The following is a 19,159-nucleotide window of genomic DNA, read 5'->3' on the forward strand; positions in this document are numbered from 1 at the left end:
TTTAGGAAAGTGTTACCAGTACCAAATGCAGATCAGATTTTGCTATGGGTTGGTTCCCTTCCGTACTGGAAATAGGGGTACTAAAAAGGGTCGAAAGTCAACATTGTTAAAAGCAGGTTCTTACTTTTCGGTTCGAAGTTGTTGAACGTACATGTCAAACTTATTTAAGACATCCCCTATCTGCCACCTGATGACGTGCTGGTTAGCTTTGTGAGCTGAGAAGGGCGCGTAGCTATATTCCGACAGTCCACAATATATAGATATAAGAAGATGTGGTATGAGTGCCAATGAGACAACTCTCCATCCAAGTCAAAATTTAAAAAAGTAATCCATTATAGGTCAAAGTACGGTCTGCAACACGGAGCCTTGGCTTACACCGAACAGTAAGCTATAAAGGGCCCCAAAAATTACTAGTGTAAAATCATTCAAACGGGAAAACCAACGGTCTAATCTATATAAAAAACGAGAAACGAGAAACACTTATGAACAACATCAACAAACGACAACTACTGAACATCAGATTCCTGACTTAGGACAGGTGCAAACAAATGCAGCGGGTTTAAACGTTTTAATGGTACCAAACCTTCACCCTTTTTATGAAACAACAGTGCAATATCACAACAAAGAAAGACACACTATAAAATATCAACTGAAATAGCTTAACTCAATCAAAGGACATATTAACACCAATAAACATACACTGAACAAATAAATTTGACCTATGATACAATGTCTACTTTTCCGACACCCCGTTTAGTTGACCAAAAAGACTGTTCTTGGCTCTTTAAACCCTTTTTCCAGAAATTTGTTGTCGACAGGTAAAAAATATGTCTTTTTCATTTTTATCTTTAAATGAAAACGAAAAAGAAGGAGTATGTAGTAATGTCAATAGAGACAATATTCATCCCCTAAGTAACTAGACATCTGGAGTTCACACTTGATCTCCAATAAAGTTGGAAACCAATTACCATGTGACGTGCCTTAGAATATCTCCAGCAAAATAACCAAGTGGAAGAATCGGCCGACACAACACTTTATCTTCAAATATGTCGAGGAACTACAACATTTTTATAAAGAGACAATCACATGTCAATGACCACAAATTTCTGACTTGGGACAAAAGAAAATTATTTGCGGTAGAGTAAAAATAGTTTTGTTCGAGGGTTTCATGTAAAAACAACACACACACACACACACACACACACACACAAACATAAACAGTAGAAATTAACCGGAATGTACCGGTATTCAATTCGTTCAAAAGTACTTAAACTTCAACTGACAGTACCGAAGGACAAGCAAACCAAATATTAACGATGAATGCTAGAAGTTCAGGACGCAAATACTGATGAAGTACTGCAAATTCAGAAATTGTTGCGATGATTTTATTAATGCGAATAATGCAACAGGATGTTCGTCGCATTAATAAAAACTCTCATTTTGTTTTATCAGTAACTATATTATATAACATTTATTGAAATCGCAATAAAAATATTAAACTCAAATTTTTGTCAGTTATCAAGGAATCGCAAAAATAAATGCACGCATTGATTTCTGAATTTCAGTACATATCAAGCCGACATAATAATTGTATCAGTAGCAAAACTTTCTTATTTATTTCGTATTTCAGCATCGTAGATGATAATGTTCACTTACTGGCCTTCTTCATACAATACCCCGTATATGCCAGTAAGAGAACGTCACAGACATTTCATGCTTATTATTTATTCTTACATATGTAATATAAAAATTAAGGACTTTTATCTCGACCAAAACGTTGTTATATGGACCTGCTGAACCAAAATATCAACCTCGGACTACGTTCTTTGTCGATATAGCTTCAACAGGTTCGTATAACAACGAATTGACCTCGTCAAAAGTCCATAATTAATAAGTAATTGATGGCATTAATATTTCAGGTCGAGGTCGAAGGCTTTTGATCATTATAAAATATTTTGATTAAATCAGTTTCGATAAATTATTATTTTACAACTTCAAAGGTAAAGAAATGGCACTGGCTGTGATGCTTAATGCAAAATATAACTGCCATGTCATTGCTGGTTCTAGAGAGGATTTTAATAGCTTTTTTTCCAATAAGAGCTTATTTCAATCTTCGGACTTCCACTGCTCGGATCCCAGACCTTCAATGCCAGAAAATGCAGTATATCCTTATGATTTATTCCCAAATGAAATACGTAAAAGTCAGGTCCATCCTTGTTTGATTAACTGGCAAATGCAAGCAAGTTTATAGACATATATGACTGACAGTTCTGTGGACAGTTTACAAAGTCGTACGTTCAAGTTAACAAAAGTTGTGCGTACAAGTTTGAAAAAGTTGTGCGCACAAGATTAAAAGTTGTGCGCATAAGTTTAAAATTTGTGAACACAAGTTTAAAAGTGGTGCGCACAAGATTAAAAGTTGTGCGCACAAGTTTAAAATAATTGTGCGCACAAGTTTAAAAAAGTTGTGCGCACAAAATTTAAAGTTGTGCGCACAAGATTTAAAGTCGCGCGCACAAATATTTTAAATTTCATCTTTGGCACTTAAGGGGCTCCGTAGATTTCCGGTCATAACCTTTATTTCTGATGGAGAACAGTTTGACAATAAGTTTACACAAAATCGTCTTTGAATTTTGAATGGTGTATCAGTTTTTCATTTCATCTGATTTTCAGCACATAATAATGTATATCAGAAATTGTTGCCATTGTTGTTTGCCAGTACGAACATGCTGGGAAACGTTAGTTATTCTCTCAGAAAATACATTACGTTAAGTCAACACTTCGATTATTTATATCCATTACTTCGGAATGATTATTAACAACAACATACGACCACTATTTTTCACATATTGTAACAGATTACCACACCAGCAGCCAAAATTAAATATTCAAAAAACTAAACTCTCTATAAATTATTGAGACCAAAAGTTTATTTCTGCAGTGGTTTCAAATGAGAAAATATTTTTGAAGGATTCTGAATGTTCCTTTTTAGGTCAATATAAAAGCCAAAGTTCCCCGACAGCAGCTAATTTTGACAAGTGACAGGCTATTTTTCTATTTTTCTGAAAGAAATTAGAAATAAGACTATTTCATAACTATATTGGAATGTATTGGCTTTTAATGGATGTATGGATAGATGGCTATTGAACGTTTAATGGCAAATTAAATGCAGTAACAGGACGAGAGCAGATTGATGCGACATGAATATGAAACCTGTTTTGGACCAACACGCTGAGCAAGATTTGTAAAGTTTTAGTTCACAATGTAACAAACAGTTCAGAGGAGACACCCTGCCCGGGCACATTATTCTGGTTTCGAACCAGCCAGTCTTTGTTCCTGTTGCTTAATGCCGTGTGTTTAGCGGGGAAGCAGCAAATACCAATTTTAAAGTCTTTTGACATGTATGACTCAACCGCGGATCTATCAAAAAAAGTGTTTTTTGGTCAACAGGATATTATTTTGTTGACTTTTAGAATTATTGAGTATTAAATGCACTTGACCTCTATGTTTTATGTTCAATAAAATCGGCAATGTTATTGGATCGACGGGTATAATCATGAATACTACAAATTTTAAAAATTCAGTTTCGGACATTTGTGCCAAAAATCAGAGATAAAAAATTATATTGTCTTATGCTAAGTATTTTGCTTTCGAACTCAGAACCCAATATCAACATATTTCGTAATTTTTACCAAACGTTACTTTCTTTAGATTAAAGTTGACTTGAATAAATCAGATGTTGCCATTATTGAACGTTATATATGTATATAGATTTTATTTCGTAATTTTTACAAAACATTACTCTCTTAAGTTAACTTAGATGATGTTGGCAATTTTTACTAAACCTTCCTATCTATGCAACTCTTTGTATATAACACTCTTTTCCGCTATCTAACTTTTGCCTGAATGCATACCGGACTGCTGATAGAAGACCATCCATTATTTTGAATTTAAATTTTATTTTTTTTTATATTTCTGGTTAAGAGGGAACAAGAATACAATTATTTTTGGATACTTTACAGCGCCTATACTTCAGTTTGAACAAACAACAAAAGAAGTTAAGTTGCTTGAATGCACGGTGGACTATGAGATTACTACCTACTGAAAAATCAAGAATGTTATTGACAGATTAAATCATAAGGGGGGCCTTGGTGGCCGAGAGGTAAAAGTAGTTCAACAACTGTATCACTAGCCTGTCAACATTGAGGTTTTGAGTCCAAGGCCCGCACGTGGCAGGTCTTTTTTCTTCTTTTTTTTTCTTTTTTTTTTTTTGTTTGCCATGGTTGTCAGTTTGAAGGTACCTGTGGTATCTTTCGGCTTCTATTTTTATCGAATATGATTGTCAGTTTTCCTGAATAAGGTAGGTGGTTCTCTCCGGGCACTCCGGCATCCTAAACCAATAAAAACTGGCCGCCACGAAATGGCTAACAGAGTTGAAAGTGGCGTTAAACACCAATCAAGTAATCAATCAATCAAATCATGAGAAAGTAAAACCCGTTTGACCAATTGTTTTTTTTTTTTTTTTTTTGTTTGTTTTTTGTTTTTTTTTTGGTGGGGGGGGGGGGGGGGTCTTTTTATAAAATTTTGACAGCTAATGAAAAATTCAGGGTTCAACTGACAAACAACCTAAGTTTAACTTTAGTTTTCTGCATGAAGTACACACACAAACAAGTAGATCAGACGTAACAGCGATTTTCAACAGTATTCATATTTATACAAAGGTCGTCGCAACCCTCTAATCTAAGAATCAAGACTAATAATTAGAGCAAGATTTAATAACGTCGAAAAGAAAAACAATTCTTTAGCTTAAGGATTATAGTATTTCATTGCAATTATACAATAAATGCTAGAAACTAATCCCCCTTATAAAAGTAATACAAACTGAAATTTGATTTCAATTTTTGTTTTGTGTGGTATACCTATAAATTATATGTGTTCATGTAAAATTGCTTTATTTGAGAAAATTGATGAACATTTTGGTAAAATGTGTAGAGTGACGCTGTTATTCAACCACATACTGTTGTATTGTAGCATGGCTGTTCTAAAAAAAAAAGAGAATAACAAACAATGAATATTTGAAATTTACAAATATGCCTACTAGTATGTAATTTAGATTCATATTCTTAAAACACCGAGTTCAAATCTACATGTATGATCGTTATTTTTTTTTAATCACAATCTTGTCCGTTTATATAACTGCGATTGTAACACAATTCGAACAAGCATTTTCAAAGACCTCTAGGGTTGGTATCATCAGAAAATTATGCTTCAAAACAAGTGCAGAAAATACTGGGTTCCATACCCGGGTGTTCAAACCAAATATTTACTGTTCTTCACTAAACACACGAAATTAAGAAGTAAAGACAACCACTTGTCGACTGGGAGTTACAATAATGTCTCCAGATAGTTGACATATCCCTCTTTGGACTCCTGTCTTGTGAACCATTTTTTCCTGGATAACATCTTTGTATGTTTAGGCAATACATTTTATTGAAATGTTGTGGGTAGTCCTAAGGACACAAATTGTGCCACTTTAATAGCAAACTTGTTCCTGTATTATCATGAAAAACAGTTTATGGCCAAACTCAAACCAGTAAAGATCCAGCTTAATTTCATTTAATAAAAAGTTCAATAACACTTACCGTTACCTTGATGATATAAAATAATTCAAGTAACTTGCTTTTATTAAATTCATCATTAATAGCAATGATTGTTTTTTCTTGATTTGGGAATTTTCGCACGTGAAACTCTACATAAAAATTTAAAACAAAGGAGGAGCTTTTTTCGCTCTTTATTTGTAATTTCTATTTTTTGAAAAGGGATTATACAAATATTTTCAACCCGGGAGCACCTCAAGTTTTGAAGTTTTTAGTGTTGGAACGGCCCTCGACCAGGTCACATCAAAGACTTGCAAAAGATAGGCGAAATATCAAAGGAACGTTCAAACTCATAAGTCGAAAATAAACTGACAACGCCATGACGAAAAAGAAAAGTTTTATTTACTGTTTCTCTTCTAAACTTGTTGCATTTAGAGGTGAGAGTAAGTACTGATCGGCTCGGCGTCAAAATGATACCCCTTGCCCTAGTGTGACTTGTCTTCCTGTGGGCTGTAACCTTATGAACTTCACATTGAAATCAGGCAAACGTTTCTGTATGGTGCAAACCAGGGTTCATATTCGTGTTACAATCTAACATTTTCTCGTCCTGATATGCATATAATATTTGCCACTGGACGTTATCATCATCATCATCATCATCATCGTTGGGATTTATGATATATTGCCTTCCTTTATTTTGTGCACCTTTACTTTTCATATATTTGGTGTTAACAGTTGTATACTATTGCACAGGTCATTTTGTTTTCGTTTTATGTTGGTTTTATTGTTGTTGTGGTAATATTCAGGTTGTTATTTCATGATTTACATTTCTATGACCATTAAAGCATTTCTTCTTGCTTTAAAGTATTACATGAACTCCGACATAATGAATACCTCTTAGCAAATATCCACCCTTCTTATCTTCCTTTCAGCAATTCCTGACAAAGATAGTTTAGGTCGAATACTGCTTTAAGTTGTTTAGTGTATTTAAATTTTGAAGTTCAACCTTCTATTCTTAATAGTTATACCATTGATTTGCCATGGGATTTTCAGTTTGTTTTCGACTTAGGAGTTTGATTATCCGTTTGGTATCTCTCGCCTCTCTTTGATCCTTTCATTTACTTTTGTATTCTCAACACTTTTCATGCAAGATGCACTTTAAACCAAATTATTAAAAATTATACAAAACTGGTGTTTAGAGTTTCATGTACTTCGTCATCTTAAACTAAATATAATGAACTATGTTTACATATTTCCAAAAACGTAAATTTAATGCGACAATAACTTTACACTTACTGTTAATTAATGATTTACAATTTGCCATATTACAGGTACGTGTATCGCAACACGAAGAACAAATTACTATTTCCCCATCTACTCTTTTACGGTTAGGACCAATATATTTTCCAGGATTTGACTTCTTGTAACCTTTCAGGGTGAGATCGCATACCTACAACATGCTTCAATTATAAATATGCACTTTTCGCTTACTACACGTGACGTGAATCTATCAAAAAGTCATAACATATAATATATATGTATAGATAAAAATAGCCAATGATGCTAAAATAAGTCTTCTAATCAATAACTAATTCATACGAATAAACATCTGAAATTTCATCGACGTCTTGTATATATAAATAAGATATAAAAACAAATTCAACACAATTTACAACATCATTAACGTCAAAAATCAGCGGGATAAACTTGTAATATTGTTCTTGACTTATAATGATATTTAAGGAATGACTGTAATATTTTTTCTGTCTATGAAGAAATAACATTAAAAATGTGGTGCACACTGAATAACTCGCGTAGCGGGTTATTTAAAGTGTGCACCACATTTTTTATGTTATTTCGAATAGACAGAAAAAAAATATTACAGTCATTCCTTATAATTTAATTCTAAAAAGGAGTAAATCATGATAAAAAACGTTGATGACGTCACGGTCACATGACAAAATTATGTCTATGAGCTGATAGACAAAACACTTTCAGCCAATCAGAAGACGTGTTACATCCAAAATTAAATTATAAAAGAATAAAGGAGCCTTGCAAATGTGTTGAGTTGGCATCTCGTCCATTGCACATTTGCCCATAGTTTCATTGTACACTCTGCAAGTCATTGTACAACTAATTATGTTATTTCTTTGTCAGTTGTGTCATTAAACATTATTTCACGATTAGCGGCAAACGTTTATTATCTTTTTGAATATTTTACGAGTAGCAGCATACAGAATTTACAGTTGTTTCATACGATATAAGACTTACTATCCTTTGAATTACTTAAAAATACAATATGTTGAAGAATAGTATGTACAATTTATGGGAATTAAAACTACTTTTTTTCTTCTAGAATTTGTATGTACAATGTTCCATCACGTCCGGTAATTCTTTCTTCCGGTAAGTCCTCACCTGTATTTCATTAAATAACGTCAAATGAACAGGCTTCTGGGAAAACGAACTTACGGTACCACCCAGCATCGTATATTCCACATTTGACATCAGATATTCATATTGTTGATAAGCTTAGTTTAATTGTGTAGGTAAACAAGAAGAAAATCAACCTTACTTCTTTTCTCTCACATCCAAGTCTGTTCAAAAGTTTACCATTGGCAAAAATTAATTCTGAGGCGCAAACCTGCAAGAGTGATAAACATCTATGGTAGGGATAACGTGATACAACTGCTGCCCAATGATGATATTATTTTATTTTTATTTTTTGGGGTGAAGGGGGGGTTAACATTCTGTGATATGTCGGCACAGAAGGACTATCGTAAATGCGTGTAAGAGTAATCATCATTCGATAAGTAATTTGGTTATTAAAAGGAAAATACATGGATCATTTGAGATTAATGTCATCTCGTTGTCTTTTATACAAAGAGAGTCACCTTTTTCTAAACATTTTCATTAGACGTATTTTTTTCGTGTTTCAGATATTTGTCTGTTTAAGTTCTTCTTCTTACTATATATGTTCACATAATGACGGTTACCAAATGTGGAGAAGGGTTTGGTTTCAATTCCGAGGCACCTGATTTTACCTAAGGGTTTTGGTGGGGCTGGTTATGTTCTGTCTTTTAAATTATCTTTTATGTAGCTTTTCGTAAACTGTTGTTTGTGTTGTCTTTTACGTCTTTTTCATTGTTTTGCCCTGACATTGTCAATCCGTCTTCGACTTATGAGTTTTGATTCTTCATATGAAGGTATCTTATGTCTTTAATTTAAAGATTTATACAAACAAAATACAAAATCAATATCTGTATCGATGATATACCCCTACACCGTTTTTTTTTTTTTTTGTTTTTTTTTTTTTTGTCTTCTTAATCTTTTTTAACATGAAGGTGGCAAACCTTATAACATTGTCGACTATAAATATTTCTTTTAGGTAAATTTGCGTTTTTTGATTCTGTCTATAATATGCTTCGCTAGCAACATTTTTTTTTTCGTGTTTTTACTTATATGCAAAATGTAATAGCTTTTTTCAAAAGTTAATATAATGAACAATTCTAATGTATCTTATGATTGAGAATTTTCTACACTGCATCTTCAATATAGTCTACAAATTGTACTGTAATCAGTGTTTTCTTAATGACAATTTGACCTAAGCCTCTGTTTTGAAGAACATCTCTTAAAATCGAAACAGGTGTGACCTGCAAAATACATATTTACCATGATACATTATGAACGTCAAATTAGTTCAGAATTCTTACTTCATTTGGTGGACAGTCTTTTATAATGGAACACGTTGTTGGGTCCTCAATTCTTTCGCATACACCACAAGTATGTCCAACAGTTTTTGGTTCTATAAAATTAAACAATACGTGCTTAATTATATAGGAACAAACTTAACCTCAATGTTGCTTAGCAAATGTATTGTTCTCGTCTATAAAATGGGATACCCTCTTGATTAATGTTCGATAATAATATTAACGGTACCAATTTATTGCACCAGATGCGCATTTCGACAAGCAATGTCTCTTCATTGACGCCCGTATATACAAACATGTAGCCAAAACTATTTTTCTGGTTGTGGTTTTCAAATAAGTATGTCCATTTAGAGGATGCAAGACAAAGCAAACAGGAAATGACTTTAGGTAAATAAGAAAAATTACTACACATGTTAAAATAATAATCTAGCTGTTGTTTACCAAAAGAGAAATGATTGGCACCCTTTAAATGTGAAAAATCTGACAATGTACAAATCATCAGACGGATGAAAGTTCCAATACTCAAGACTTTTTTTTTTTTTTGGGGGGGGGGGGAATTTGATATCAAGTACATGTATTTATTTCCATCTATTTACAAAACTACAGTTTCACATCTTCAATGCAAACCTATAGTTCCATTCAGTGAGACATGCTGTAACATTCCCCGAGATATGCGATTCCAATATGTTCAATAGTTTCCAATGAGTTCAAACGATGATGGACACGTGTCCAAGTTCATTCCTCAAATACTTTACAGGCGATATATATAGATTGGCAATCCTGGCTATGGAAAAACACCAATGTGATTATTTTTTTAAAACGTCTATGCGTCTAGTAATGCCAACTTGACACCTGGCTTAGAAACCGTATACTATGGAGTCCAGATTCACGTTAAGGCCGTCTGGCGTCTCGGCCAAATATTCATAGTGGTTAGATCGTCCAGGTTCCATGAGGTGTGTACTTATGGTTATGATTTTACCGAATACTGCTACCTTGACGATGTGATTTTTAGCTCAACTGGCCCGAAGGGCCAAGTGAGCTTTTCTCATTACTTGGCGTCCGTCGTCCGCCGTCGTCGTCGTCCGTTGTCGTCGTCGTCCGTTGTCGTCGTCGTCGTTAACTTTTTATATTTTGAAATTCTTCTAGAGAACCACTGAATGGAATGAAATAAAACATAGTATGAATGTTCTTTATGAGGTGCTGACCAAGTGTTGTTCCATCATCCAAGATGGCGGCCAGCGGGGGACTTCGTTTAACATACATGTAGGACCCTATGGACAATACATACAAATGTTTTCTCTTAGAGAACCAATGAATGGAGTTATATAAAACATGGCATGAATGTCCTTATGAGGTGCTGACCAAGTGTTGTAACTTTGTAGCCGATCAATCATCCAAGATGGCCGCCAGCGGGGGACTTCGTTTAACATAGGACCATATGGACAATACATACATTGTACTCATGTCTTTTTTTAGAGAACCACTAAATGGAATGAAACCAAACATGGCATGAATGTTCCTTATGAGGTATTGACTAAGTGTTGTTACTTTGAAGCCGATCCATCATCCAAGATGGCCGTCAGAGAGGGACTTAGTTTAACATAGGACCCTATGGGAAATACATACAAATGTCTTCTTTTAGAGAACCACAGAATGGAATGAAATAAAACATGGCATGAATGTTCCTTATGAGATGCTGACCATGTGTTGTAACTTTGTAGACGATCCATCATCCAAGATGGCCGCCAGCGGGGGAGGGGGACTTCGTTCAACATAGGACCCTATGGACAATACATACAAATGTCTTCATTTAGAGAACCACTGAATGGAATGAAAGCAAACATGGCATGAATGTTCCTTATGAGGTGCTGACCAAGTGTTGTTACTTTGAAGCCAATCAATAATCCAAGATGGCTGCCAGCGGGGAACTTAGTTTAACAAAGGACCCTATGTGAAATACATACAAATGTCTTATTTTGAAGAACCACTGAATGGAATGAAACCAAACATGGCATGAATGTTCCTTTTGAGGTGCTGACCCATTGTTGTTACTTTGTAGCAAATCCATCAACCAAGATGGCTGCTAACGGGGGATTTAGTTTAACAAATGACCGTATGGGAAATATATACAAATGTCTTCTACTAAAAAAAAAGCTTAATGGATTGAAACCAAACATAGTATGAATGTTTCTTTTTAGGTGCTGACCAAGTGTTGTTACTTTGTAGCTTATATGTCATCCAAGATGGCTGCCTGCAGGGGGAATAAGTTCAATATAGGACCCAATGGGAAATACATACAAATGTTTTCTTCTAGAGAACCACTGAATAGAATGAAACCAAACATGGCTTGAATGTTCCTAATGAGGTGCTGACTAAGTGTTGTTGTGGCTACAAAGCCGAACCATCATCCAAGATGGCCACCAGCAGGGGACTTAGTTTAACATAAGACCCTATGGGAAATATATACAAATGCTTCTTCTATGAATAGAATGAAACCAAACATGGCTTAAATGTTCCTTATGATGTGCTGATGAAGACCTTAATACATGTATCTTTATAGATTGAGATATACTGTAAACTGCAAAAATATCAAGAAAAGAAGATCTGCACATAAGTCAACATTAGCAAAATTGTCAATTGACATCTTGTTGGAGTTATTGTCCTTATAAAGTCATTTTCTATAAATTCAATAGTAATTTCTGTAAACTTTACAAAAGCTTTCTGCTTTTGATTAAATTACGGGGTCAATTTTAAACCAAATTTGGCCTCAATCATTATTAGGGTATCTGTTATCTTTTTAATCTATTTTTACATGATTTCCAAAACCAAAGTAGAATCAGGTGAGCGACACAGGCTCTTGTGAGCCTCTAGTTTCATAAAGATGTTAATTTATAAAAAATATCTTATGGGATAATGCTGTTGCTCATATCTATTTTGTCCAAAAGTAGTCAAATATGTTCATTTCAACATGTTTATGACATCATAGTGACATCACGATTGACCTTTCTGCACTGAAGTGTTCTTTAATTATAGCAACCTGCATATGTATCAATAGAATTTTGAAAGGCTTGAAAATATTTACTTTTTGCAATTCAAGGGCGAAAAAAATGGATCTCATCATGTCTCGTCCTTACCTTGCGTGAGACGTCCATGAAATACTTACTTTACAAAAACACAACATCGTTTGCCACCTTATCAGATGGTATAACGTATAAAGGTATATACGTGTATTTTATAATCTCAATATCTTAGTTTTGAACGTGGCAGGTACACTCGACTCCAACCATAATTGACTAACTTTTTTGTCAGTTTTCCTACCGAAGGTCGGTGATTCTCTCTGGGCACTCCGACTTCCTCCCCCAATAAAAACTGCATAGTATAATAGTGCTAAAAGTGCCGTTAAACACCAACCAATCAATCAATCAATCTTTTAGTTTTGATCTTATTTAAGGTTCAGTGAGCTTCGATTTTTAAACTTTACAATGTTATCTCTGAAGTATAATAATTTTATACGTTTGTCAACATAGTTCATCACTTTATTTTTTTATTATTTATTACACCACTTAGTACAATAATCTGAAATAGAGTCAAAGTAATTCCGACAGCGTTCCAATTATTATAGCATCTTGACAACGTTTGTGTCCTTTGATTTATTTCTATGGTGCTTTGTTGACATTTATTTTACATAGCGATCTCGCTGTACGCAAATCTAGGTAAACGAGTTGAATAAATCGTGTGTCAACATTATCAAAATAAATATGAATGCATAAATAAGTATATAGACTATATACTTATTTAGTTGAGATGCAAGTACGTACTTTGGTTACACAGATAGCCATTACACGGTATTCCTGTTGAATTATTTGAGCTTGTCGTACAGCACTGAGCGCAGGCAACATTTGTTCTCTTTGATCTTGACACTTCTCTTTTCCCTGTTGCGGCAGCAAATAAATCGCAAACCTATTTGCATAAATCATTTTTGAATACAATATATAAATTATTGAATACACAATGACATTATTACGTTTTCTTAGATTAACAAATTAGTTGATGAGTCAGTATATTACATTGTACTATATTATGCAGAAATTGCAGATGAGTATTTTTTTTATTTAATTTTTGGTGTTGAGGGGTGGGAGTTATTTTGTTATGCTTTTTTAATAAAGAATGCGAAAAGAATAACACTACAGTATCGTTGCACAAATCGTAAGTTGGCTATACTTTAGTTTGAATTAGTCCTTTTTGATTTTATATTGCTCTTCAGCGTTTCTATAAGTTTTGGTTTTTTTTTCAAATAAATTGTCATTGAGCATCACCGAAGAGACATTTTTTCATAATACATTTGAATATTATACAACAATGTTATACCATTTTTCGGTTTATGAATTGCTTTTTTGCAGGGGCAAAAGGTAAAAAATGAATTTGATTTCGTTCACAAATATGACATATTGCATCATGTACATTACCTTTTTAGATCTGCAACCGGCAGAAAACACAGCTTGGAGAGACGGAAGAATTGTTTTGTCAAGATAACACTCCTAGAATATACAAAATTTATCGACGGTCAGCCAAACTCTTGATATACAATTTTAAAAGTAATCTATATCGTCATTTTTACAGATTATTTTTTTTTTGTATCCTAACATAAAATTATATAAACATAAACATTTTCACATATACCGTTAAAAATTATGAATCAACGTTTTCAGAAAATGCCCTTCAATTGGTAAGTTGAATTAGAAAATCATGATCAAAACGACTGGTGCCACATGTGAAGCAGGATCTCCTTACCCTTCCGGAGCACCTGGGATAACCCCCAGTTTTTGTTGGGGTTCGTGTTGCTCAGTCTTTAGTTTTCTATGTTGTGTATTACATGTACTATTGTTTTTCTGGTTGTCTTTTTCTTTTTTAGCCATGGCGTTGTCAGTTTATTTTCCACTTATGAGTTTGAATATCCCTATGGTATCTTTTGCCTCTTTTTCAATATAAAACTAAACTTCCATTTTAAATTCCCGTAAAAAAACAAATCTGATGCTGTCTTTTGGTTCAATGTCATTTGGTGTATGTGCATTTTGATTTTCAGTTGATGGAAATTGAAACTTTCTCCATTTTAAACTGGCGAGTCTTACATAGACAGAACGCCTGTCTAAAGTACTTAATTGGTATTTTGAAGTTTCTTTTATGGAGTAGAGAACGAAACCACTTATGGATAAGTGAACCTATGAGGCAACACACCTGACAATTAAAACATATTTGCTTCATAAAATGTGCTGTAAAAAGCAGCTTTAATGAATGAACGCTTTTTGGTCATTAAAATTTTGTGTAGTAGTTATCTCTAAACCTTTCTGTCGCGGTCTTCAGGTTTACGTTCATCTTCTTTTCTTTTCTTTTTTTTTTAATAAACACAGATCATGGAAGTATTATATTGACTCATTTTACTTCCATGGACAGATGGACGACTTAAAACTAGGATCTATGACAAACTTGAGTATTTCAGATTTCCAATTGTCAGCAACAACATACGGCAATTACGATTCTTAAAAAAAACCGAACACACGTGCAAGTTCACATTGTGATGACTTCGCTTACATGTGTTTACGCCTGCCACAAAAAATGCTATAACAGGGTTATAAGACTGCATGTGTATCTCCTCGCAAGGGACACGTTTTCACGATCTTACTATGAAGTTTCAAAGATTCGTCTGCTGTGTTAATAAACTGATTGTGTCTTATTTCCTATATATTTTGTGATATTTTGGCTCAGTATGGATTCGCATGGCGATTAATGCATACATACAGTAAACAATCATGTGATTTTGAATGACAGTATACTGATACGATGATATTGTGATAACGCTAAACTGATTAAAAGAACTTCAAGGTTATTATCTTTTTTTCAAATGGATAATTATTTATTTTCCAACTGACGTCGTAGACTTTACTACAAGGGAGAAGTGAGCTTCTCGTGACACTAGGGGGAAATAGGGCTGATCCTGTCTCCCCCCCCCCCCCCCCAAGATTTCTTAAAAAGCACGGAACAAGTCTCTTACTTTTTCTTTTTACAAGAATTCTGGTAGCCGAGATCAGATTAGAACTTTTTTTGAAATAAGGTCCTAAATGGGATGGATATGAAAGAAACGAATGAAATCGTTTTAACTTTTTGTCTTAAATTGTGTTATCAAACTATATTGCTAATTACCACAGCATTACTAACATAGTTACCTCGTTACTATTTTGACATGTTGCGAGAGTCTGCAGACAGTCATTGATATCAGCAACACTATTGCACGACAGACAGGTTAATCCTGTGAACAAATTGTATTCAATTATTGAAACATGCCTGGACTCATGTAACTTAATCATTGACACATGGTTTATATAAATATGGCTGTAAATAGGAAATTCATAAGTATGTCCTGCTTTCCTTTGGTAATATTTTTTTAGTTATATGTCTGCTTATATTCATTCCCTTAACTTGTTTAAACTTCCAACTAATTATGTGACACAATGGGCATCTGGCTTACTAAATTATAAGTCTGTTGAATTTGATAACTTTTTTGCGAACTTTTTGTGTTTGATTAACCCCCTTTGGTATATTTTTCCCCCTTTTCTATCAGCAACTAATAAAATAATAAAGTTTAGTATTAACAAATTTTTAACCACAACCTAGAGAAGGAAAAAAATGAGAATCCCTGGATTATCAGTAAATTCATAACTGGAGTAACTGCGTAAGAAAACTATAAATTTGAATTATTATTTTTCTCAAGAAATCTTATGATTTTTTGGATGTGCAATGCGTTCAAATGTACAATAAAAATGTTTGTGACATGGCATATGTCGACCGATTAATTCATAACTCCAACATCTAAGTGGAAATGAGAAGTAAATGTCAATTACATGCTTCTTTTCAGCCTTCAAGTTGTATTTTGTACATTTCCTCTTTTTACAATTCTTATTTCGATATTCCGGCTGTGTTCTGCTCTTTGATCGGGTTGTTGTCTCTTTGACATATTCCATATTTCCATTCTCTATTCTAATAATCATTCTCATTTAATTACTTTCTACGGCATTCGTGTCATTTAGTGAAGATATTATCTTTTATTTTGTTGGGATTATAGAATAGTGTTTCATGTTCATAAGAATGCCAAACAGTTTGTAAACTTACCGTCTACACATGACAAATAAAACATTAACAGAATTGGAACGCCAACTGAAAAATAAAGACATCGGCTTATTTCCTTACTTCATTAACAACTTAATTGACATTAATCGGTACATATCAATCTATCTGTACAGTTTATTTACTTCTATAGAAAATACAAACATGCGTAGCAACAGTTGAACATGAATAGTCAATTCGTATAAAATCCTACTGCCCCGCCACCCTCCCCTCAGAATATCAAATGGTCGTCCCATAACCAGACACTGTAAACTGTCTTTAAACTCAATCCGTCGGATGTCTAGTGATTTATATTTCAGTTCAGGAAAACTATTCATTCTTATCAATTGTGATTGGCTTTGAAATAGTTGTTAGAAACTGTTAAGAAAAAATATTTGATTGGTAAATTAAGTCTTTAATTATTTTGTTAGTTGCATTGATGTTTTGTGCCTCGTATAAATCTGATGAGTCAAACCCTTTCCACATGATTTCGAAACTTTGGTCCTATGTTGTGCTTTCAATTTGCTGCTCCAAGTACGGGGAAATTTGAGCGCTTACAAACCAGCTTAATCCATCCACATCCTTAATGTGCCTGTCCCAACATGCCCAAGTTAACGTATGAAGCCTATACTCCAGTATTAATTTTGAATAGATCAGGCCATTGGTTTTCTCATTTCATTTGTTCACATTTTTTGCATGCCTTGGCATTTTATAGAGTGTTGTGCGAAATGGGTTTTGCTCTTTCTTGGACGTCGTACATTAGTTTACATTTACGTCATGTAGTCCTTGTCCAGATTTGGTTGTGATTTAGGTACTTTTTGATTGTATCGGCTTTTCAACGTTTGCATTAAGTTTTTGGGTTTCAAAATGTTTTGCCTCGAGCTACACTGTAAAATTTATTACTGTTGTCAATAATTTTGTTATTATTTGTTCAATTTCACCGTTAAGTGTGTTGATAGAAGAACAGAACTCCTAGATCTGGTCTGAATTTGGTGTGCATGCACAAAATGATATTCTTATACTGTGGGTGCACCCAGGTCTCCTTCCGTTTTGGAGATCATGCGATTCACTGAAGTTCTTTTTTTGTATTGTTTCATTTTATTTTTATATTCGTAATATATATTTTGATTACCGCTTAGAATGCTATGCTGACATTTTGTATATATAAATTCTCTAGATTCGCCTTCCGTGACAAGGTAACACTACGACTATTGAAGTTATATTTTTTTATATAGCGGATGTGGTCGAGTGGTCTAGAGCGCTGGACATGAGGCTAAGCGATTGGTGCTGTAGTGTATCAAAGGTGTGAGTTCGAATCCCGCTGAGGGACGGACAAAAATTTGTCAGCAGAAAAATCTAATTCTAACACTGTTGGGTGTAATTTTCAGACTTATATATATATATATATATATATATACATATGAATCTAAAATGATGTGTCGTATATTTGGGGTAACTATTCGCCATTACCTTAATTTTGGAAAAAAAACAAGTTTGTATTTCTGTGTGTTTGTTTATTCCACATTAGCTAGAAGTATTAGGGGAGGGGGGAGATCTCACAAGTATTGATGTGTGTTTGTTTGTTCCACATTGGCTAGAGATATAGGTGGAGGGTTCAGTTATCTCAAAACATGTTTAACCCCGCCTCATTTTGCGCCTGTCTCAAGTCAGGAACCTCTGGTCTTTGTTAGTCTTGTATGTTTCTTTTAATTCTGGTTCATTTATATGTTTCGGAGTTTAGTGCCGTTAGCTGAACTAGTATACATTATTGTTTAGGGGACAGCTGAAGCCCGCCTCCGGGTGTGGGATTTTCTCGCTGTGTTGAAGAGCCATTGGTGGCCTTCGGCTGTTTTCTGCTCATTGGTCGGGTTGTTGTCTCTTTGACGCATTCCCCGTTTCCATTCTCAATTTTATTTAATCTGTAGCGTTAACGTTAATCTAGCAAAATTATTTTAGTGTCGCAGACCCTTCATTTATATATGATAGGGTAGGGCATTTGAAAAGGGAATGGAACAGAAGTGGTATAAAATCGAATCACTTATGGTCAATATTCAAGTACCAAGTCAGGAATATGGCAGTTATTTTTCACTTGTTCCGTTGATCGATAGCGTTGGATTTTATAAAAATAAGGAGATGTGGTATGATTGCTAATGAGACAACTATCCACCAAAGTTCAAATGAAGTTTATTTTTATGGACTTCCTCTTACATATATGTATGTGATTTTGAGTATCAAAAGCAATTAATAAATTGATTCTAATTTACATAAGAAAAAAATCTTACCTGTAGACAGCATGGTCATTTTCTTCAAAATATCACTTTAAAACTGTAGTTTCAATAAAAAAATTAAAAAAAAAACAAATATTAATCTTCGAAGCATAATTTCGGAAAAATAAAAAAAAAATATCAAAACTACTATGGAACCGAACACAACAAATAATTTTATCTAATAATTTAAAAGTTTCTTTTTGCATTACGGAGATCAAGTACAGTTACATTATTTAAAAATTGAAAATTGTTCAATTTTGAAATCATGTCCGTACCTATAAATTTACTGGTTCTGGACAATTAAATTATTCGTTTCATGGCTTTGAATAGTCAGAATTATTTCACTCTTTCTTTACCAGTCTATCGTGTTAATATGTTCTCGACTGTTAAACGGATTGAAACATATTGTTAACATTGGATTTTTCAAAAA

The 19,159-nt window shown here is 33.8% G+C and overlaps 1 protein-coding gene across 1 annotated transcript; it reads right to left on the reverse strand.

The window, feature by feature from the left end:
- Positions 1-4,759: 4,759 nt before the first annotated feature.
- Positions 4,760-18,789, reverse strand: LOC127709083 (uncharacterized). Its single transcript, XM_052214433.1, has 9 exons — positions 18,745-18,789; positions 16,469-16,513; positions 15,526-15,608; positions 13,771-13,842; positions 13,123-13,264; positions 9,308-9,399; positions 8,170-8,238; positions 6,894-7,047; positions 4,760-5,041 (listed from the first exon to the last, which is right to left on the reverse strand). Exons 1-9 carry the CDS (start codon positions 18,761-18,763, stop codon positions 5,007-5,009), a joined length of 711 nt encoding a protein of 236 aa, XP_052070393.1. The 5' UTR covers positions 18,764-18,789; the 3' UTR covers positions 4,760-5,006.
- Between the last annotated feature and the right edge of the window lie 370 nt (positions 18,790-19,159).

Source organism: Mytilus californianus, unplaced genomic scaffold, assembly GCF_021869535.1.
Source record: "Mytilus californianus isolate M0D057914Y unplaced genomic scaffold, xbMytCali1.0.p SCAF_7, whole genome shotgun sequence".
Lineage (NCBI taxonomy): Eukaryota > Metazoa > Mollusca > Bivalvia > Mytilida > Mytilidae > Mytilus > Mytilus californianus.